We start from the raw sequence: 22850 nt of genomic DNA, 5'->3' as shown, positions 1-22850 counted from the left end.
GGAGGTCTCTGAAGAAAATTGAAAAGCACAGATTTGGAAGGGGGAGTCCCCAAATGATGGCCTTGCAAGATCATTCTACAATAAACTCACCTTCATCAAGCCTCTTCCCAATACACAGAGATCTTTGTCACCTTTTAGGTCTGCTACATGAAAATGTAAGCAACTGGGGGTTAAAAGGAATCTAAGAACACCATCTGTTACCCAGAAGGATTAGCGTGCTTCCTAAAAAGAGCCACTACAGAACAATCTGTTCCCTCACCTCCACTACGAAGATACAGAGAGAAGGCAGCCATCTATAAGCCAGGAAGAGTTCTCACCAGAAACGGAATCAGCTGGCACCTTGGTCTTAGACATTCAGAACTATGAGAAGTAAATTTCTGTGGTTTAGGCCTCTCAGACTACGGTATTTTCTTATGCTCAAACTGACGAATACAAACCTTTCCAACAAGACAAAAAGAAAAAGAAGCCGGAGCCATGGCTCAACAGGCTAATCCTCCGCCTTGCAGTGCCAGCACACCGGGTTCTAGTCCCGGTCGGGGCACCGGATTCTGTCCTGGTTGCCCCTCTTCCAGGGCAGCTCTCTGCTATGGCCCGGGAGTGCGGTGGAGGATGGCCCAAGTGCTTGGGCCCTGCACCCCATGGGAGACCAGGAGAAGCACCTGGCTCCTGCCATTGGATCAGCGCAGTGCGCCGGCCACAGTGCACCAGCTGCGGCGGCCATTGGAGGGTGAACCAACGGCAAAAGAAGACCTCTCTCTCTGTCTCTCTCTCACTATCCACTCTGCCTGTCAAAAATAAAAAAAAAAAAAAAAAGAAAGAAAGAAAAAGAGCAATCGGAGAAAACAGATTATGCAGGGAAAAAATTTTAAGAAAATTTTGATTAGAGAAACGAAAATACAAATCCACACAAAAACATGTATCCTTATTCATAAAAGCCCCGAAGTGGAAACAACGACCTTGACATCTGTCAATAGAGAATGGGTAGACAACATGTGGAATTATCCATATAATGAAATATTATTATTCAGCAACAAAAAGAAACAAAATGCTGATGCATTATATAATATGAACCTTTATGCTAGGTGGAAGAAGTTAATCACAAAAGATCATACTCTGCATGAATCCTCTTATGTAAAATGTGAGAACATGCAAACGGACAGTCAAAAAACAGATTAGTGGTTCCTAGGACTGCGGGGAGTAGGAGGATCGGGGAGTGACAGCTGAAGGTTAGAGGGCTTCTTTCTGGGGTGGTGACGATGCTCTAAAATTGACTGTAGTGATGATTTCACAACTCTTATACTATTCAATTGTACACTTTAAATGGGTGAATTTATGGTGTGAACATCATACCTCAAAAGCTGTCACAGAAAAGATAAAATTTAAAAATCAAAAACTCTTGTTCTACAAAGGCTCTGCTAAGAGGATGAAAAGATTGTGGAGAAACATTTGCAAATCACATACCTGACAAAGGATCAGTACCTCAAATATAGAGAGAGCTTTCAAACTCAACAGTACAATTCATTGCATCAGGCTTTATGATAGCAGATAGTCAAAAACAACCTAAAAGACCACCATGGAGTAAATGATAAATCGAGTGTAGCCTAGCTATATGCTAGATTGCTATCCAACTATTAAAAAGAATAAACTCAACATATTCATCAACGTGGATGATCTCAAACATACTTTACATGATAAAAGCCAAGTTACAAAGACATGCAATAACATTGTATTTACAAAATGTTTAACTTCATAATGGTTTATATCATGTAAGAAAAATATGGCAAATGAACTAGAAAGATACACATTAAATTTATGGTAGCAGATACCTATGGTAAAGAGAGAAGGGTGGGGTCAAAAGTAACAAAACCAAAACTTTGGAATATAAACAATCAAGTCATATCAACCCATTTGTATGGCTCAGGTATAAACATACTAGAAAAACAAAAGAAAACAAAACAAAATGAACAAAACTAATATAACCTACCAAATACTTGCATTAGAATGAAAAGAAAATAATTAAGTTGAACTATATTGTATATTTAATATATTAATTTATATTTATTATATATTAATAAATTAATAATATATAAATATTTATCATAAATATATAATGTATTTAATATATTAATTTTTATATATTATATATTCTGACATGGAAAGATCTTCAAGATATAGTAAAGGAAAAACCAAGTCAAGAATAACATGTACAATGTTCTAAGATTTATCTAAAGTGAAATCACAAATTAAATTCACACCCCCACACACACATATATACTCAAGTTTTCTATGAAAATTTTATCTATGCAAATGTATACAGAAAGTTTTCAAAAACACAACTTTGGCCAAATGTGTAGAGTAATATAGGGCAATTTCTCATATTTATTCATAAAAGTATAAAAATAAAGGCAGATAGAAACTGTGAAAAAACAAAAAGCAGTTAGGAAACGAAATATAATACTATCACTGCCTCTGCAATAAGTCACCACCAAACAACAAAAAAGCAAACAAACAAGGCACCCTTAACAGAATAAAATAAAATATGCAAAAGACACAAAGAGGGGCCGGCACTGTGGCACAGTGGGCTAAGTCTGCTGCCTGCAGCACTGGCATCCCATGTGGGCACCAGTACGGGTCCCAGTGCTCCACTTCCAATTCAGCTCCTGCTAATCTGAGAAAGCAGCATAGGCTGGCCCAAGTCCTTGGGCCTCTGCACCCATGTGGGAGATCCAGAAGAAGCTCCTGGCTCTTGCCTGGCCCAGCCTCAGTCACTGTGGTCATTTAGGGAATGAACCAACAGATGGAAGACCCCTCTCTCTCTGTCTCTCCCTTTCTCTCTCTGTATTTCTGCCTTTCGAATAAAAATAAACCTTAAAAAAAAAAGACATAGGGCCAAGGCTGTGGAATAATGGGTAAAGACACCGCCTGCGGTGCCAGCGTCCCATATGGGTGCCGGTTCGAGTCCCGGCTGTTCCTCTTCTAATCCAGCTCTCTGCTGTGGCCTGGGAAAGTAGTAGAAGATGGCCCAAGTATTTGGGCCCCTGCACCTGCATGGGAGACCTGGAGGAGGCTCCTGGCTCCTGGCTTCGGATGGGCGCACCTCTGGCTGTTGTGGCCAATTGGGGAGTAAAGCAACAATGGAAGACCTCTCTCTCTTTGCCTCTCCTTTTCTCTCTGTGTAACTCGGACTCTCAAATTAATAAATAAAACATTTTTTAAAAAGACACTAAGGTATTTTAAGAAAGACACTATATGATAGCAAATAAGCACATGAAAAAATGTTCAGCCACAACGTCCATTAGGGAAATGCAAATTAAAACCACAATGAGATGGTTACTACACTGCTATCAAAATAGCTTCAATAAAAAATATGATAATATCAAACATTGCCAAGGAGTAAAAAACAAGATCTGTCATATACTGTTGGTAAGAATGTAAAATGGTACAGCCTCTATGGCAAACTATTTAGCAGTTTCTAATAAAACTAAACATATGTTAACCATACAACCTGGCAATTGAACTCCTAGGTGTCTATACCAGAGAAATGAAAATGTACACACAAAAAGTTGTACCCGAATGTTTATATCCTTACTTGTATTAGTCCAAAACTGAAAACAACCAAAATGTCCTATACTAGTTGAACTGCTTACATTTACAGTATAGAATGTTAAGATGGAATGAATGGTTATTATATGCAACTTGGATGTGTCTCAGAGACACTGTTCTGAGTGGAAAAAAAAAAAGCAATCTCAAGAGGTCACATACTATATGACCCCATGTATGTAACAGTCTCACAATGACAAACTTACAGAGACAGAACACATTGTGGTTGCTAGGAGTTAGGAGTGTGAGAAGGTGGAAAGCAGGTGTGAGTAGGAAGGTAGTAGCATTAGGGGAGTATTGGTGGTGATGGAATAGTTGTCTCTCCTGACTCCAAATCAAAATATCTGTAAACCTTGATTATTATTAATCCTATGCTTGTGATAAAATGGCCTGGAACTATGCATACCTATTACAAACCTTAATTTTCTAATTTTGGTACTGTACTTCTTATGTAAAATATAGTCATTGGGGGAACTGGGAGAAGGGTACAGAGGACTTCTTTGTACTAATTTTGCAAATCTGCATTTATTTCAAATTAAAAAGTTTTTTAAAAAGAACATTAGCTCTTAAAAATAAAATAAATGATAGAAGAAACAAATAAATGATAGAAGAATCTTTTAAAAAAGAAAATTGGAAGATAAAATTAAATCTTCCAAGAAAAGCTAAAGCACAAAGATGAGGAAAATAGGAGAAGAATGTGAAGGAATTTGGAGAAGCAGTCACACAGATACAAGGAAAGAACAATAAATTCAAGGAAGAGAGAACGGAGAAGACAGGAGGGAGAAAATCAACAGCGAAATAATTCAAGAAAATTTTACAGACTACAAAAACAGGAGTTTCTGATGCTCATGAAAATGAGTAAAAATAGACCATAGCAAGGAGTAGCTTTGTGAAATGACCTAACACTAAGGACAAAGAGAAGATTCTACAAGTTGCCTGAAGAAAAAAAAACAGACACAAAGCAACTGAATGGCTCTGGACTTCTCCACAGCAGCACCTCATACCAGACAGACACTAGCAGTGTTTTATTCTATATTCTACCAAATTCTTAGGCAAATAAACGTGAGGGCAGAACTATAACATTTTAAAATACATCTACCTTTTTCAACATAAATAAAATACTTCTCATGTACTCTTTCTTAAGAAACTATTGAAACTGTGCTCCACTCAGACAAGAGCAACCTAGGCACCTTTGTCCTGGGCCCAAAGGTCTGACCACACAGGCATCCCTGCTCCTGTCCCCTTCCGCTTCTAACACCATTCTTCCTCTCGCCTCATGTTTTTTTTTTTTTATCTCATTAATGGTACCAGCAGTGGTCAGTAATCCTAGCCAAGAACCTTAGTCATCCACCACTCTCTCGTCTCTCAAATCTGATCATGGAGTCTTGATTTTACTCCCTATTTCTCCTTAATTCTGTCCTTAGTCCCATGGTTCAAGTACCTATCTGTATCAAAGTAATCAGCTATCCAATGTCTCTATAGGTCCTGGCCTCCTCAAATCCATTCCTCAAAATGTGACTACAAACATCTACCTAAAATGCAAATCTGACCAAGTCACTCCCTTACTGCAACTCTTCAAATCTAAAATTCTGACCACCAGCAAAGACAAAGATGTGGCAAAGTGCCACTCTCCACCTCCATGACAGCCAATACAAACTTTTTTATTATCATTAAACTGATAAAGCGCAATTGCGTACATTTAGGGATTACAATGTGTCACACACACAATGTGAAATCATTACATCAAGGTCATTAACATATCCATCATTTCACTTATTATTTTTTGTGGCCCTAAATTTGAAATTTTCTCACTTGGGTACTTTGAAATGCACACTGTTATTTAACTATAGTCACCCTGATGTGAAACAGATCTCAAAAATTGATTCCTGCTACTTACTGCTTCTCTGAGTTAAGCCTATCCCACATGCAAGTGCAATCATGCACAATTTAGATGTTAACTAATGGATCGTGGCGCCCTCTCACCGGGCCTGGACTCTGCCTTACAACTTCCTCAACCTAGCACCAGAAACCATTCTAACTCCTGTTGGATACAGAGGCCCCTTCCCAGCTCGACCCCTGCCCCCCTTACAGGGCCCATTGCCGATTCACATGCTCCTTACCATCGCCCAAGCGGGTCACCTGGGGTGTGTCTTCACCTGGCTAAGTGCCTCACCACGCCCAGGCCCTGCCCCTTCCCGAACCTTCTCTCCCTCAGCTGTCCCCCAAGCAGTCTACCGCCGCCCTGGCTTTAAGGACAGAGGCCTGGCCCCTCTCTGCGGACACTGCATTGACACGAACGCAGCCGAGCTCCAGGGGTCACACCAGTGAAGAAAGCAAGGGGTCCTTTGGCAAGGGGGTAACGCTACGTCCTCTGCCCCCTCCCCCAGTGGCGTGTTCTGCTCCTTCCTGCTCTAAGTCAGAAGGCAGGACCCCCATCTCGGTCCCCCGGTGCTGGGCGCCTCCCTCGTCTCTACTCATGCTTGGCAACGGTCACTGCTCGACGGTAAGCACTCTGAGGGTCGGGGCCGTGTCTGTGTGTACTGGGCACGTCGTCGCCGGAAAGGCCGGCCCCGCCCGCCTCGGCCTACGCCCGACCCCTCCTCACCCGCCACTTCCCGCCTTCCGGGCAGCGGAAGTCGCTGGCGCTAGTCCCTGCCCACGAGGGGCCTTTTCCGGTGCGCCCGCCCCCTCCGGCTGCGAGGCCCGGACCTGGCCCTCACCTCAGGATTCCCAATGTGCCTCCGGACAGACATACTTGCTCCAACCGACCTCGCTCGGGGCTCTAGCCTCACCGGCTGCCTCTAACCCTAGCTTCCTACCCTCACGACCTCGCTTTGGCCACCTCCCTATAAGCGCCTCTCCGATTGGCTTGGCTTCCCCGACCAGCCAATGGGAACTCCGTTTACTGGCCCCGCCTAGGGTCGGGGGAGAACGAGACTCGATCAATGGTTGCCAAGGGCAACGAGGGACGCCAGAGAGCCCGCGCTTCCAGGCTCGGGGGCCCAGCGCGGGAGAGGGGCGCGGGGAAGGGGAGGCTGGCGCCTGCGCAGAGCCGCGCGACAGAGGCGCGGCTCGCTGGCGGGGACTAGTAGGCCGCTCAGCCGCTGTGGCCGCACGAGCGCGCGTGTCCGAGCCTCCTCGAAGGCCGTTTTACTCGAACATCTGGGTATTTCCTCCACAGTAGGGAATATATAAGGAGTAGGATAGGATTCAGGGCTGTTCAGCAGGGACGGGAATATATATATATATATATATATATGCACACATACATATATGTGTGTGTTTTATACATACATATAGTTTGCTATTTTCAGGTTAATATGCAAATTACTCTCCTGTGTAAATACAGTAATTATTGTTGCTCTAAAAGCTTTTATGTTAGCTGGAGGAAGGCAGCTTTAATTGCAAAGCATTCTGTGGTCCATCATTCATTTAACAAATGTCTAATAAGCACCTTAGGAGGAGAGCTGCCGCAGGTTTTGTGGAGGATGGGAGGATGACTAAGACCCAATCCCGTCGTCATGGAAACCATTGTGACTCCTGCCACCAGCCACCACCTGTTCTCATTCCAGATCTGAAAATTAAGTCCTAGCACCTTTGCAAAACAATTACACACACAGTTTGACTTGGCTCCTAAATGTCCCACCAAATCCATCAAAATTATTATTTCTTTTTACACGGAAGGAACAACAACACAGTAACCCTTTGTGTTCTGCCCTCAGTGATTTTTCCAGGAGTGGAGAAAGGTTATGCTGGCTGGTTCTGTTTGGGAATAACTGCGTACTTGTAAGCTACTAAAGTGTACGTGCAGATGACCTGTTCGACAACATGGCCGCTCCTGCCCTCGTCCTCCCTTAAGTTCCCTTAAGGCCTTACTTTGAGTGGTGTGGTCACTCCAAGCTGTCCGATCTCTGAGACCTTGGAGCTATGGCCACAGCTACAACTTGACTTCGCTCACTCTTTCATACTTACACATTCCATCGTAATTTGGCTCGTGCCCTCCAGATCTGTCACCCCTCTAAAATTTCCAGTCCTTCATCCCTCCACTAGAGTAAGGAAGGGCTTGGGGTTACAAAAAAAATTGTAAGTGGGGCAGTGATGGGGAGGATGTTCATCCAGGAGCTGTTGTGTAGCAGGCAGAAGCTTCTAGATGCATTCATCCTTAGAATGTATGCTTACCTCGTGCAGCTTGGGGGCGGGGTCATGACAGAGATTTTGGGTAGAATAAACAGGAGAAAGGAGAGAGAGAGAGAATAAGGGACTAAACCAAGAGGAAGTAAGAAAGAGTAAAGGAGAGGGGCCGGCATCGTGACTTAACGGGATAAGCCACCTCCTGCAATGCTGGCATCCCATAAGGGCAGCTGCTCCACTTCCGAACCAGCTCCCTGCTAATGGCCTGGGAAAGCAGCAGAGGATGGCCCAAGTGCTGGGACCCCTGCACCCATGCGGGAGACCCAGAAGAAGCTCCTGACTGCCAACCACAGCAGTTGTGGCCATTTGAAGAGTGAACTAGTAGATGGAAGATTGGAAGATCTCTGCCTTTCCCTCTCTGTAACTCTGCCTTTGAAATAAATAAAAGTGAACTTTCTTTTTTAAAAAAGGAGTAACAGTTATATACATGGAAGACATAAGGGGCTCAAGGAATAGGAGGGCATCAAAGACAGTTATAATTTTTCTATTGGGGAACTGAGTAAGTGGGTGATAATGCATTAATCAAAGAACAATAGTCAGGGCTGGCATTGTGGCATAGGAGGTCAAGCCACTGCCTGTGACTCCAGCATCCCATTTGAGCCCGGGGTTCAATTCTCCCTTGCTCCACTTCCGAACCAGCTCCCTGCTGGTACCTCTGGGAAAGCAGCGGAGAATGACCCAAATATTTGGACCCCTGTATGCATATGGGAGACCAGATGAAGCTTCTGGCTCCTGGCTTTGTTCTGGCCTGGCCCTAGCCTTTGCTGCCATTTTGAGATGGAACCAGCAGGTAGAAGATCTCTCTGTTAGTCTCTCCCTCTCTCTCTCTCTGTAATTCTGCCTTTCAAATAAATAAATACATAAATCTTAAACAAACAATGGTCAAAAAGTCAAAAGAACAGAAAATGCAAGCCCCAGTGGCCCACTCAACTTGCATTCTTCAGCATTTTGGCTTATTGCTTCCTATGGCTGCATTTCTTTTGTTCCATGGGGTATGGGAATATCAGGCTTATTTGCCCCAGTAGTCATTGTGTTTGTCAAATTTGGGCTGCAGGCCGGCGCCGTGGCTTAACAGGCTAATCCTCCGCCTTGTGGCGCCGGCACACCGGGTTCTAGTCCCGGTTGGGGCGCCGGATTCTATCCCGGTTGCCCCTCTTCCAGGCCAGCTCTCTGCTATGGTCCGGGAAGGCAGTGGAGGATGGCCCAAGTCCTTGGATCCTGCACCTGCTTGGGAGACCAGGAGAAGCACCTGGCTCCTGGCTTCGGATCAGCGTGATGCGCCGGCCGCAGCGGCCATTGGAGGGTGAACCAACGGCAAAAAGGAAGACCCTTCTCTCTGTCTCTCTCTCTCACTATCCACTCTGCCTGTAAAAAAAAAAAAAAAAAAAAAAAAAAAAAAAAAATTTGGGCTGCAAATGAAGCAAATGAAGAGATTTCAGAAATGTGGGTTCTTGAATCCAGTGCCCACTGTCAGTGTGGGGTAGAGCAGTTTAAATCCATGTTCCTCCCTACACCTTGATTCCGATGTAGGGGGATTCAAGAGCTCCCTTTGCTGTACTCTGCTGTAGGAGACCAGTCTGTTCCCTTCACATTTCGCCTCAATGGAATTCTTGGAAAGCTTAAAGCTATACAGTCAAAAGGCTTTCAACATGAATTTCTCTTTAGGATTCCTTTTGAATCTTTCTGTGCCAAAGATGAATCAGAATTAAAGTAAGGTGCTTATTCTCAATATGAAAAACACATAAATGGTACAAAATGGCAGAAGAAAAACATTTCATAAACATATGAAGAAATGTCCAACTAAAATCAAAGAAATACAAAACAACTAGACTCCAGTTTTAGCCACACACTGACAAAGGTTTTTTTTCCCTTTGTTTTTCAATAATGCTCACTGTTTGCTAATAATTCAGAAAAAAAGCACCCTCATACATTGTTAGTGAGACTATAAAGAAGTGTAACTATTTTGAAGAGTAATTTCAGGATGAATATTGAGAATCCTCAAATCTTAATATTCTAACAATTCCTGCTAAGGAAATAATCAGCGCGATATAAGGATTACGTCCACTGATATATGCTGAAATCTAATTTAAAGCAACAAAAAATTGAAGCCTAATAATCATCGAATAAAAATTATTAAAATAAAAAAAAGCTGGAGTTGGAAATATCACTATGTCCTTAAATATGTATACAAGAAAACACATGGAATTTGTATACCTTAAATAACATTTTAAAAAAGTAAAAATGACATATTCATAAAATGTAATTTTATGGAACATTAAAATGTATGTTTTAAGGAATAATTGAGGCCATGAAGAATTGTTCTTTATATAGTAAATAGAAAGAGCAAGAAACAACTTTTTCTTTAGTATGATTGTGATTTTCATGGAGAAAAATAGTTACCCACAGAATTTTTAATATTGAAAATGTAAACCATTTCTGGGTTATAGAATATGCATATTTGTGGGTTTTTTTACACTTTTCTATATTTCACAGATTTTCTTCAGTGAGTGTGAATTAATTTTATACTTTAAAAACACATTCTCCCTGTAAGAAGCAAAACACGGGATGCTGGCTGCAGCCTAACACTGCCGCAGCTTTTGTCTGGGTGGATTTAGACGGAAGCCGAATTCCGAGTAATTCCTCCATCTGAAGTGCCGCGGTTCTCTCGGCGGTAAAAGACTCTCCAGGCACTCGAGGGAGGTCCTTGCAATCAGAATCATGATTGCTAAGAGGTTCAAGCTTTGTTTGTAAGAGAAGAAGTTCTGATTCTTTTCTTTAAAAGTTCCTACTTCCACTGATTAATCTTATTTTTCGTGAAGTTGGAAGTGCTCTTGTGAACTTTCCTTTGTTTGATGTCTTCTTTTTAACCCTGTATGCGTCCCCAAAAGCTCCTGGTCTCTGCAGAGTGGGTGGGAGCCCCGGATAGGCAAGTGTGGCTAGTTTAAAGCGACTTTTGCATTTTAGCTGTTTGCCCGCAAAGCCAGTTTCCAGCCTCCCTTCCCTAGGAACTCAATGGGCATTTTTGCGTCGAGGAGGCTGGCCCTCTCTGGAGCCTAAACCCCCCTAGTGCCTCATTCATGGCGAATCTCCCCTCTGCTCGCAGCCTCCACTCAGCTCTGTAGCCCTCTACTCCTGGGTGCCAAGCCTGGTTTCCCCCTAGAACCTAGCAGCTGGCCCTCCCACCTGTCACGTGAGAGTACTTTTCAGATGCGGGCCTTGAATCCTTTCCTGAGCTTCATATATCCTCATTCTCTGTTTCCAGATGCCTATAGCAACACTCCCGCCCAGTGCAGGCCAGTCCTGGGGTCCTTTCTGTGGCCCCTCGGATACACAACTGCGGCCAAGACAGGGAGCTCACAGGTCCACAAGTGCCACGAAGTTCCTGTGATTAAGGTAACAATCGATGACATCCTACCTGGTGGTGGACCCGTGCAAGGAAGGGGCCCACCAGCCTCTCTAGGCAGGACAGGCTCTTGCCTGCCTCTGGCTTAGCCTGGAGTCGAGTGCCAGCTGTCCTTGCAGCACCTCACAGGGGAGCGATAGCCACTCCCAGGATTCTCAGGGACCAGCCCAAGCTTCGCTATGAATGAAGAAAGTGACATCCTCATTGCTTACCTGGAGGGGCTGGCACCCCCACCCAGCCAGTCCTGTAGCCACCTCTGCCTGTCTCTTCCTTTTCTGTTGCTATGACAAAATGCCTGGAAGGAGGTAATTTGTCGACGTGTCTGAAGTCCCAGCACTGGAGGCTGGGGCGCACTGGTGTCTCCCCAGCATCTGGTGAGGGCATTCTTTGCTGCCTGCTACTATGGCAGGACAGGGCAAGCTTGCCAGAGAGCTTGCTTTTATTACAAAGCCACTCCCTCGGTAGCCCATTAATCCATGAATGAATTCGTTCATTCATGAGAATACCATTAACATATGAATTTGGGGATTAAGTTTCCAGCATGTGAAATTTGGGGGATACATTTGAATGGTAGCAATGACCCATGGGAAATTCTTAGCTGTGGTAGAAGGGATGGGTGATGCCTCCTCCCTGGCAGACCCAAGGCTTCTCTGACCACCTGTGACTGGACCCAGAGCATTTGGTGGTCATGTGTCACCGGCTTGCGTTGTGCAAAAGGCCAATGTTCTGCCACAGACCCAGGTCCACAAGGACCCTGAAGAGCTGAGCGGGTTCTCAGAATGGTTTGCCCCATGATGATGGAGGAAGAGTCAACGTTGGGAGGTACCTGTCTCTCTCTGCGCATGATGACACCTGGAGGCCCGAGCCCTAGCAAAGGGCCAGGAAATGTGGACCAAGTACGTCCAATGATCACATTTCTCAAAATGATCTAGAAACCCAGGTTTGCGTGTGAAAACCACAGGCCACTCGCTTACAACCCCTGTGCCAGACTCAGCGAATATAACTCCTGTCCTTCATGGTTTTCAAACAATCAAGACGATGAGCATGGTAATAACAAAACAAGAACCGCACGAATGGGAGTTCTGCTTCCATTTAGAATGTAGAAACTTTTTTTTTTTAACATCACTCCCACCCGAACAATAAGAAAAATGAATCGTCTGTGGAAACCTAAGTTCTCCTGACTCCTCCAGAGAGCCAAGGTCACGAGGAAGCCACAGAGCCTAATTTCAACAAGCAAAAGCCCACTGAGGATGCAGGGACACATGAACTACTTAGTGGGAAAGAGGAAATCAGTGAAAATCTTCGCTTATTCCCTCGTGGCCAGCACTGGGTTAGTGGATCAGTTTAAAACCACCAGGAGCCGATGACAGATATTGTATGTGTCATCTTGGCCAGGCCCACGGTACTCTTGATATTTGGTCCAATGCTAGTCCAGATGTTTCTGTGAAGGCCTCTTTTTAAAGATGAGATTGACATTTAAATCTGTTGACTGAGTTAGGCAGATCACCCTCTGTAATGTGGGTAGGCCCCATCTGGTCAGTTGAGGCCTGAGAAGGAAAAGGTCTGATCATTCCCAAGGAAGCGGGAATTCTGCTACCAAACTGCCTTTGAACTCTGCTCCTTGGGTGTCCAGCCTGCTGGCCGATTTTGGATTTGCCAGCTGCCGTAATGTCATGAGCCAATTCCTTAAAATAAATTCCTGTCTCTGGGTGCACACACATACACCCCCCCCCTTATCGGCTTTGTTTTTCTAGAGCCCCCAGACACAGAGAAGTTTCTGTTTTCCTGCATCGTCCCCGTGGTGTCCACTGGATGCTCAGAAGGACATGCCGCCAGACACGGTCTCCTCTAGTGGCGTCAATTTGCCCAGTGATTGGCTGCTGCTGTGGAAGGGAAAAACCACCACCCATATCCTATGGCCCTTCTGATATTAAAGTAATAATGTTCAGGCTCTTGGGGGAATGACTACATACACTCCCACCCCTCCTACCCCCAGGATCACCAGGGCAAGGGAGCAAGCGAAACCTATTCGCATCTGGGAGAGGGAAGGAAACCACCCCTTCTACTCCAAGAACCCAGCAAACATCTATTGATTCAGGTGGAGAGCAGAAGTAAAAGCTGTTTGCTTCTGGGGTAGGCGGCATCAAGAAAACCTCTTGGGTCCTGGCAGCTGCAGCAACTTAAAGGAGAGGTAGAGTCCCACCAGCAGAGAGACAGGCAATTCTCATTGCCTTAGGTGTTCTGAAGATTCAAGGCAGAGTTTGAATATCATGGGGAAGCTGAAGAAAAGAGGAGAGGGACCTGAGAGGCCCCACCCCCCCAGACGAAGGTGCACAGGACTTGCCCAAACTCAGGCTAGGCCAGGAGAATCAAGAGCCATCACTTGCCCCCAACCAGAGCCTAGCAATAAATAGCAAGTGCCAATCATCTTGAAGGAAAGGCAAGGCTGTGCACAGTAGCTGTGCTCCGTGGGCAGGTGTGCATGTACTGCTGCAGGCCAAGACTGAGGGAAACTCTCCAGCGGCAACCCCAGCACCTCCACTAAGCACAAGGCTATGGCACTGTCTGCTACATTGAGGGTAATGACGGCAAAAACAAACCCAAACAAGCCCAGCTCTGGACTGCACTGACTCAACACCTCCCCCCGCCTCAACAATAACTGGCTAGCAGAAGAGAGGCTGTGGCCTAAACACCATTTAGCTCAGTCTCTGTTGGCTGCTGCACATAATGCCCAGCATGAGAGAGAGAGAGAGAGAGAGAGAGATATGGACTGACTTATTTTCAAGAAATAAAGCAATCAAAAGAACAAGACTCAGCAATAGGATCTATCAGAGAGTTTTAAAACATCCATGATTAATATGTTGAAATATCTAATGGAAAATGTAAAAAACATGCAAGCATATGAAGAACTTTGGCAGATAGATTGACTATAAAAAAAGGAAATGTAAGGGACAGGCAGTAAAAGTACAAAGGAAACTTGAAATAAAAAATAGGACTACAAAGTCCGGCTCTGCGGCAGAGTGGGTTAAAGCCCCAGCATGCAGCGCCAGCATCCCATATGGGCACCAGTTCAAGTCTGGCTGCTCCTCTTCTGATCCAGCTCTCTGCTATGGCTTGAGAAAGTAGTAGAAGATGGCCCAAGTCTTTGGGCCCCTGCAACTGTGTGGGAGACCCAGAAGAAGCTCCTGGCTCCTGGCTCCTGGCTCCTGGCTCCTGGCTCCTGGCTTCAGCTCAGCTCAGCTCTGGCCATTACGGTCATTTGGGGAGTGAACCAGTGGAATGGAGGACAGTATAGGTTTATTGAACCTGGGGGTGCAGATAACTTTTATTTGCTGATTTCATTTCCCTTGAGTAAATTCCCAGGAGTGGGATGGCTGGGCCATATTCAGATTTCTGAGGTGTGTCTATACTGTCTTCCATGGTGGCTTTACCAGTTTACATTCCTACCAACAATGGATTAGGGTACCTTTTTCCTCACATCCTTGCCAGCATTTGATGTTTGTTGATTTCTGTATAAAAGCTACTTTAACTGGGATGAAGTGAAACCTCATTGTGGTTTTAATCTGCATTTCTTTGATGGCTAGTGATCCTGAGCATTTTTTCGTGTGTATGTTGGCCATTTTGATTTCCTCTTTTGAAAAAATGTCTGTTTAAGTCCTTTGCCCATTTCTTAACCAGATTGCTTGTTTTGTTGTTGTTGAGCTTCTTGAGCTCTTTATATATTGATTATTAAATCTTTATCAGTTGTATAGTTTGCAAATATTTTCTCCCATTCTGTTGGTTGAGTCTTCACTTTGCTGATTGTTTCTTTTGCAGTGCAGAAGCTTTCCAGTTTAATGTAATCCCATTTGTCCATTTTGGCTTTGATGCCTGTGCCTCCAGGGTCTTCAAGAACTCTTTGTCTCTGCCGATATATTGTAGGGTTTTCCCAATGTTCTTTAATAATTTGATGGTGTCATGTCATAGGTTTAGGTTTTTAGTCCATTTTGAGTGGATTTTGGTGAAAGGTGTCAGGTAAAGGTCTTGATTCATGGCTCTGCATGTGGCGATCCTGTTTTCCCAGCACCATTTGTTGAAGAGACTGTGGTTGACTTTAGCTCCTTTGTCAAAGATACATTGGTTGTAGAGGCTTGGATTAATTTCAGGTGTTTCAGTTCTGTTCCATTGGTCTATCCATCTGTTTTTGTACTGGTACCAGGCTGTTCTGATTATAAATGCCTTGTAGTATGTCTTTTTTTTAAAGATTTATTTTATTTATTTGAAAGACAGAGTTACAGAGAGAGGTAGAGATAGAAAGGTCAGTCTTCCATCCGCTGGTTCACTCCCCAGATGGTTGCAATGGCCAGAGCTGTGCCAATCCAAAGCCAAGAGCCAGGAGTTCTTCCAGGTCTCCCATGTGGGTGCAGGGGCCCAAAGACTTGGGCCATCTTCTACTGCTTTCCCGGGCCATAGCAGAGAGCTGGATCAGAAGAGGAGCAGCCAGGACTAGAACGGGTGCTCATATGGGATGCTGGCGCCTCAGGCCAAGGCTTTAAACCGCTGCACCACAGCACTGGCCCCTGTAGTATGTCTTGAAATCTGGTATTATGATGCCTCCAGCTTTCTTTTTATTGTATAATATTGCTTTAGCTATTCAGGGTCTCCTGTGTTTCCATATGAATTTCAACATCACTTTTTGTATGTCTAAGAAGAATGTCTTTGGTGTTTTGATTGGTATTACATTGAATCGATAAATTGCTTTTGGTAGTATGAACATTTTGATGATATTGATTCTTCCAATCCATGAACATGGAAAAATTTTTCCATTTTTTTGTATCTTATGCTTTGTAATTCTCACTGTAGAGATCTTTAATATCTTTGGTTAAATTTATTCCAAGATATTTGATTTTTTTTTTTGGTAGCTATTGTGAATGGAATTGATCTTAGAAGCTCTTTCTCAGCTGTGGCATTGTCTGCATATTCAAAGGCTGTTGATTTTTGTGTGTTCATTTTATATCCTGCTACTTGTCCAAACTCTACTGAGTTCCAATAGTCTCTTAGTGGAGTCCTCTGGATCCCCTATGTATAGGATCATGTCATCTGCAAATAGGGATGCTTTGACTTCCTCCTTCCCAATTTGTACTCTTTTGATTTCTTTTTCTTGTATAATGGCTCTGGCTAGAACTTCCAGGACTATATTGAAAAGCACAATTTACAATAATAAAGACATGGAATCAACCCAAATGCCTGTCCACTGAAGACTGGATAAAGAAATTATGGAAGTTCTCTTCTCCCTTCAGAGAAAGGTACTGCCTTCTTTGATGGCCCATTCTTTATGCTGGGATCTCATTCACAGAGATCTTTCATTTAGGTCATTTTTTTTTTTTTTTTTGCCACAGTGTCTTGGCTTTCCATGCCTGTGAAATTCTCACGGGCTTTTTAGCCAGATCTGAATGCCTTAAGGGCTGATTCTGAGGCCAGAGTGCTGTTTAGGGCATTTGCCATTCTATGAGACTGCTGTGTATGCTGCTACCCATGTAGGATCATTCTCTCCTTTTTAATTCTATCAATTATTATTTGCAGAAACTTGTCTTATTTATGTAATCCCTTTGACACTTAATCTTATCTTTTTGATCAATTATGAACTTAAACTGATCACTTTAACAATTAAGATGGCATTGGTACATGCCACCTTGATGGGATTGAATTGGAATCCCCTGGCACATTTCTAGTTCTACCATTAGGAGTAAGTCCAAGTGAACATGTGCCGAACTGTACATCTCTTCCCTCTCTTATTCCTACTCTTATATTTAACAGGGATCACTTTTCAGTTAAATTTAAATTACTAAGAATTGTGTGTTAATTAACGAGTTCAACCAATGGTATTAAGTAGAATAAAAAAATACTAAAAGGAATAAAATAGTAAGTTGTTCTTTGACAGTCAGGACAAGAGCTGATCAAGACATTGATCAAGGCCACTTTGAATATGGCCTTGTCTAAACAAGATCAGAGTTGGTGAACTCAAGAGGCTTCCATAGCCTTGTCTAGGAAGAGCCTAGGGTGATTACTGATGTCATAAATAAGAGTGTCAATTGTTAAATCAACAGTGGGAGTCACTGTGCACCTGCTCCCCATGTAGGACCTCTGTCCTTAATGTGTTGTACTATGCAAATTAACGCTAAAACTACTACCCAAACGGTACTCTATACTTTGTGCGTCTTTGTGGGTGCAGTCTGTTGAAATCTTTACTTAGTATTACTAAGATGATCTTCTCTATATAAAGATAATCGAAAATGAATCATAATAAAGAATGGGATAGGTGAGGGAGTGGGAGATGGGATGGTTGCAGGTGGGAGGGAGGTTATGGGGTGAAAAGCTGCTATAATTCAAAAGTTGTATTTTGGAAATTTATATTTATTAAATAAAAGTTTTAAAAATTTTAAAAATAAAATAAAATAAAGGATCCTACAAAATTCGTGGAAAAATATGTATGGATTTCTGGATGTTTTGTACCAAATAAACTTTTAGTTGTAAAAAAAAAAAAGAAATTATGGAATATGTATACCATGGAATACAACACAGTGGTAAAAAAAAAGAAAGAAATCCTGTTTGCAACAAAATGGATGAAAGTGGAAGACATCATACTTAGTGAAATAAGCCAGTCCCAAAGGGGCAAATTCTCTATGTTCTTCCTGACATGATAACTAATCAAGCACTTAAAAGACAACATGTAGGCCGGCGCCGTGGCTCCATAGGCTGATCCTTCACCTGCGGCACTGGCACAGTCCCGGTCGGGGCGCCAGATTCTATCCCGGTTGCTCCTCTTCCAGGCCAGCTCTCTGCTGTGGCCTGGGAGTGCAGTGCAGGATGGCCCGGGTCCTTGGGCCCTGCACCCGCATGGGAGACCAGGAGAAGCACCTGACTCCTGGCTTTGGATCAGCACGGTGCACCGGCTGCAGCACGCCAACTGCAGCGGCCACTGGGGGGTGAACCAACGGAAAAAGGAAGACCTTTCTCTCTGTCTCTCTCTCTCACTGTCCACTCTGCCTATCAAAAAAAAAAAAAAGAAAATTTAAAAAAATTTAAAAAGAATAAAAAAATAGTAAAACTTGTTCTCAAGAATCACTTCTTTTAGTGTATTAAATGGAGGATATTATTATGTCTCATAAGTTATAGCTATGTCTAAGAGCTGATAAAAGGTTTATCAAACCTTGGATAATTCTTTAAAGACAATGAAGTTTCAAAAAGGAAAGAAGAGGGAGGAAGGAAGGGAAAAGAAGAAAAAAGCAAAATAGCCTTCAAGAAGCAATAACTAAGAACAGCCCTTGGCTAGACTGTTGAGGAACAGTTCTCTTAGTTTTTTTTTACTTCATTCTTTGTTTTCTTTTCTTTCTTTCTCTTCCTTGGACCCAACAGGCAAGGGAGGAGGAAGGGGGATGTGGGTGGGAGGGCCGGTGTGGTGGGAAGAATTACTATGTTTCTAATGTTGTATTTTCAAGAGATACATAGAAATTTTTTTTTTTTTTTTTGACAGGCAGAGTGGACAGTGAGAGAGAGACAGAGAGAAAGGTCTTCCTTTTGCCGTTGGTTCACCCTCCAATGGCCGCCGCGGTAGCGCGCTGTGGCCGGCGCACCGCGCTGTTCCGATGGCAGGAGCCAGGTGCTTCTCCTGGTCTCCCATGGGGTGCAGGGCCCAAGCACTTGGGCCATCCTCCACTGCACTCCCTGGCCACAGCAGAGAGCTGGCCTGGAAGAGGGGCAACCGGGACAGGATCGGTGCCCCGACCGGGACTAGAACCCGGTGTGCCGGTGCCGCAAGGCGGAGGATTAGCCTGTTAAGCCACGGCGCCGGCAGAAATTTTTTATTTATTTATTTATTTATTTTTATTTTTATTTTTTATTTTTTGACAGGCAGAGTGGACAGTGAGAGAGAGAGAGACAGAGAGAAAGGTCTTCCTTTTTGCCGTTGGTTCACCCTCCAATGGCTGCCACGGTAGGTGCGTGCGCCGATCCGATGGCAGGAGCCAGGTGCTTCTCCTGGTCTCCCTAAAAAGAGCAATTAAGAACAATTTAAAAAAAGAAAAAACAGGTTTGTTCTTATTTTCAGTTATATATTAATCGGTTGTTCTCCTTACTTCTGCAATAAAAGTTGAATATAAAAAATGTAAATGGGTGGAAAAAGCTATCTATGCAAACACTAGTCAAGAGAATGCTGGACTCAGAGAAAGACAGCCCATTTCACAGATGGTTCTGGGCATCCACATACCAAAGGATGGAGTTGGCCCCTTACCTAACACCGTACAGAAAAATTAGCTCAAATGAAGCAAGACCTTTCGTAGTCCATTTCCTGTTATTGTAACAAAGTGCCTGAAACCAGCTCATTTATAAAGAATAGACATTTATTTGGCTCATGCTTGTGGAGGCTGAGAAATCTGAGAGCATGGCACCAACATGTGTTCAGCATCTGTGAGGGTCTTCTTGTTGCTTCACTCAGTGAGCAGGGCCAGTACACCGGCTCTCCTCATACTGCCACTACTGCTATTACGGGGCCCTGCCCTCAAGGCCATCTCTAATCCCAGTCACCTCCCCGAAGTTCCACATCCAAAGCTATGAGCCTACACATTTGGGCACTGAGTTTCCAACACATGGCCATTTGGGAGACACATTCAAACCACAACAAACTTAAATGTAGGAGCTAAAATTGTACAACTCTTGGAAGAAAACATGGAAATCCTCATGACTTGACTTGACAATGACTTCTTAAATATGATGCCAAAAGCACTGGCAACAAAAGAAAAAATTGCCTGGAGGTCATCTAAAGGAAATATTTGTATGTGTTGAAGAACACCAGGAACGGAGTGAAAACCCGGCTTTGCCTTGTGGTGCCACCTGTGACACTGGCGTCCCATATGGGTGCTGGTTCATGTCCCGGTTGCTCCACTTCCAACCCAGCTCCCTGCCCATGGCCTGAGAAAAGCAGCCAAAGATGACCCAAGTGTGTGGGGCTCTGCCACCCATGTAGGAGACCCAGATTAAGCCATGGGCTCTTGGCTTCAGCCTGGTCCAGCACTGGCCATTGCAACCATCTGGAGAGTGAACTAGTGGATGGAAGATCTCTCTCTGCCACTTCTACTCTCTGTAATTCTGACTATTAAAAATTACAATGAGGCCGGCGCCGTGGCTTAACAGGCTAATCCTCCACCTTGCGGCGCTGGCACACCGGGTTCTAGTCCTGGTTGGGGCGCTGGATTCTATCCCGGTTGCCGCTCTTCCAGGCCAGCTCTCTACTATGGCCCGGGAAGGCAGTGGAGGATGGCCCAAGTCCTTGGGCCCTGCATCTGCATGGGAGACCAGGAGAAGCACCTGGCTCCTGGCTTCGGATTAGCGAGATGCGCCATCCGCAGCAACCATTGGAGGGTGAACCAACGGCAAAAAGGAAGACCTTTCTCTCTGTCTCTCTCTCTCTCACTATCCACTCTGCCTGTAAAAAATAAAATAAATAAATAAATAAAAATAATAAAAAAAAGCAAAGTCAGTAAGTTAACACTGGCACAACACTGTCTAATGTTGGGTAACAACACAATTACATAATACAGTATTAAAAAAATTACAATGAGATACCACATTGAGATGGCTATTATCAGAAAAATGGGAAAATAAATTTTGGTGAAAATGTGGAGCTATTGCAATCTTTGTGCATTCCTGGTGAGAATTCAAAATAGTTTAGCTGCTGTGGAGAAAAATGTGGTTGTCCTCCAAAAATTTAAACATAGAATTACTATATATCTCAGCAATCCCACACCTAGATTTATACTCAAAACAATGGAAAACAGAGACTCCAACAGAAACTTGTACACTGAGGTTGATAGTAGCATTATCCACACCAGCTGAAAGTAGAAACAGCCCCACTATCCACCTGCTGAATGGATGAACAAAACAAAATTAATGGAATATGATTCAGATGTAAACAGGAATGAAGTTCTGATACGTTCTGCAGGATAGATGCACCTGCTGCACCATACCAGCCAGGGACAAAAGGAAAAATACGTGGTGATGTCACCGCCAGGAGGTATCTAGAATAGGCGAATGCATGTGGAGACAGCAGAATACAGATTACAGGGACTGGGGGGGGGGGGGTGGAACGGGGAGTGACGGTTTAGAAGTTGCAGAGGCTTTGTTTTGGGCTACGAACATGTTTTGGAAACAGAATGGTGATGTGGTGTTTTGAATGGACTTCATACCACTGAGTTGCAGATTCAAAAAATAATTAAAATGATCAACTTTCATATTCTACACATTGTACCGCCATCAAAACAAAAGCTGTAACTGGGACATTCATTTCAGGCAAAGCAGTCCTTAGACCCCTTCAGTGGTTCTCCATAACAAAGCATTTGGACTGAATGCCCTCTGCTGACAGCTTGGGCACAATCCCTCACCATCCTAGCACTCCTGCCGTGTTGCCTCTCTTGCCTCTGCTGCTGCTGTTTGGTTAAGCTCCCCACGCCCACCCCACCCCGACTCTTCACCTGGCTGCCTTCTACTGGTCCTTTAGCATAAAGGTGGAAATCACCTCCTTCTGGGACCCTTCCGGGATTTCCCCCTACCATCATCCCAGTTTTTGGGAGGTGCCCTTTTTAAATGCCTTGTAGCTCCCTGTGTGTGCCACGCTGAGCTACGATAGGTGACTTCCTTATCTGTCTTTTTCAGTATCCTATGGGCTCCTTGAAGGCAAGGATATTCTTTTCTTTTAAGATTTATTTATTTATTTGAAAGTCAGAGTTACACAGAGAGGAAAGGCAGAGGCAGAGAGAGAGAGAGAGAGAGATGTCTTCCATCTGATGATTCACTCCCCAATTGGCCACAATGGCTGGAGCTGCGCCAATCCGAAGCCAGGAGCCAGGAGCTTCTTCTGGGTCTCCCACATGGGTGCAGGGGCCCAAGGACTTGGGGCCATCTTCTACTGTTTTCCCAGACCATAGCAGAGAGCTGGACAGGAAGTGGAGCAGCTGGGTCTTGAACTGGCGCCCATATGGGATGCTGGCACTTCAGGCCAGGGCATTAACCTGCTGTGCCACAGCACTGGCCCCCGAAGGCAAGGATATTCTATCTCATTCTTTATATTCCTATTTCCTGGTATGGTGTCTGGCATATGGCAGGCCCTCCATAAATACGAAGTGTCCCCTTTCTGTCACCCTGGTCTTTTCCAACCTTTGTTTCTGCTGTCTAGTGTACCAGTGCATAGGGCATAATGGCAAAGCGTTGGACCGCAGACTGGTAAGTGATGTGTTCCTTTGTGAAACTAGTGAAATGCACACACACTGGATGCGAGTGAGTATCTGCAGATGTCATCCTAAGCAACAGGATGCAGCGGGGGCCTGGAAATCTAATCAAGGCATGACGGAATGCGAGGGCAGGCTGGAACCTAATCGATGGCCTTAACAGCTGAAGAAAGACTGTGTGAGCCGAAGAGCGGCGGTCTGTGGGGAGTGCTGAGAAGCGAAGCCAAGGAACAAACATTTGTCATTATGTCTCCAGCCCTGTCAAGCGAAAGAGTCGTTTTCTGACCGTTGGACACAAATATGCAGTCCATCCTATATCCCTGTGGATGCCACGGAGCTCATCCAATTCCCTCCCTTTCTTCTGATTTCATGCTCACAAACAACCTCCTGATTATAAT

The 22850-nt window shown here is 44.2% G+C and overlaps 1 protein-coding gene across 1 annotated transcript in view; it reads right to left on the bottom strand.

The window, feature by feature from the left end:
• CEP41 (centrosomal protein 41) overlaps nucleotides 1-6429 on the bottom strand; it is a 48916-nt gene extending 42487 nt beyond the window's left edge. The window contains exon 1 of the mRNA XM_062199885.1: nucleotides 6321-6429. Within this exon, the coding sequence (XP_062055869.1) occupies nucleotides 6321-6353 (33 nt within the window). The 5' untranslated portion in view covers nucleotides 6354-6429. The remainder of the gene's footprint in view (nucleotides 1-6320) is intronic.
• Nucleotides 6430-22850: the final 16421 nt, after the last annotated feature.

The sequence above is a fragment of the Lepus europaeus genome, chromosome 1 (assembly GCF_033115175.1).
Source record: "Lepus europaeus isolate LE1 chromosome 1, mLepTim1.pri, whole genome shotgun sequence".
Classification (NCBI taxonomy): Eukaryota; Metazoa; Chordata; class Mammalia; order Lagomorpha; family Leporidae; genus Lepus; species Lepus europaeus.
This window is presented reverse-complemented; position numbering and strand designations above follow the sequence as displayed.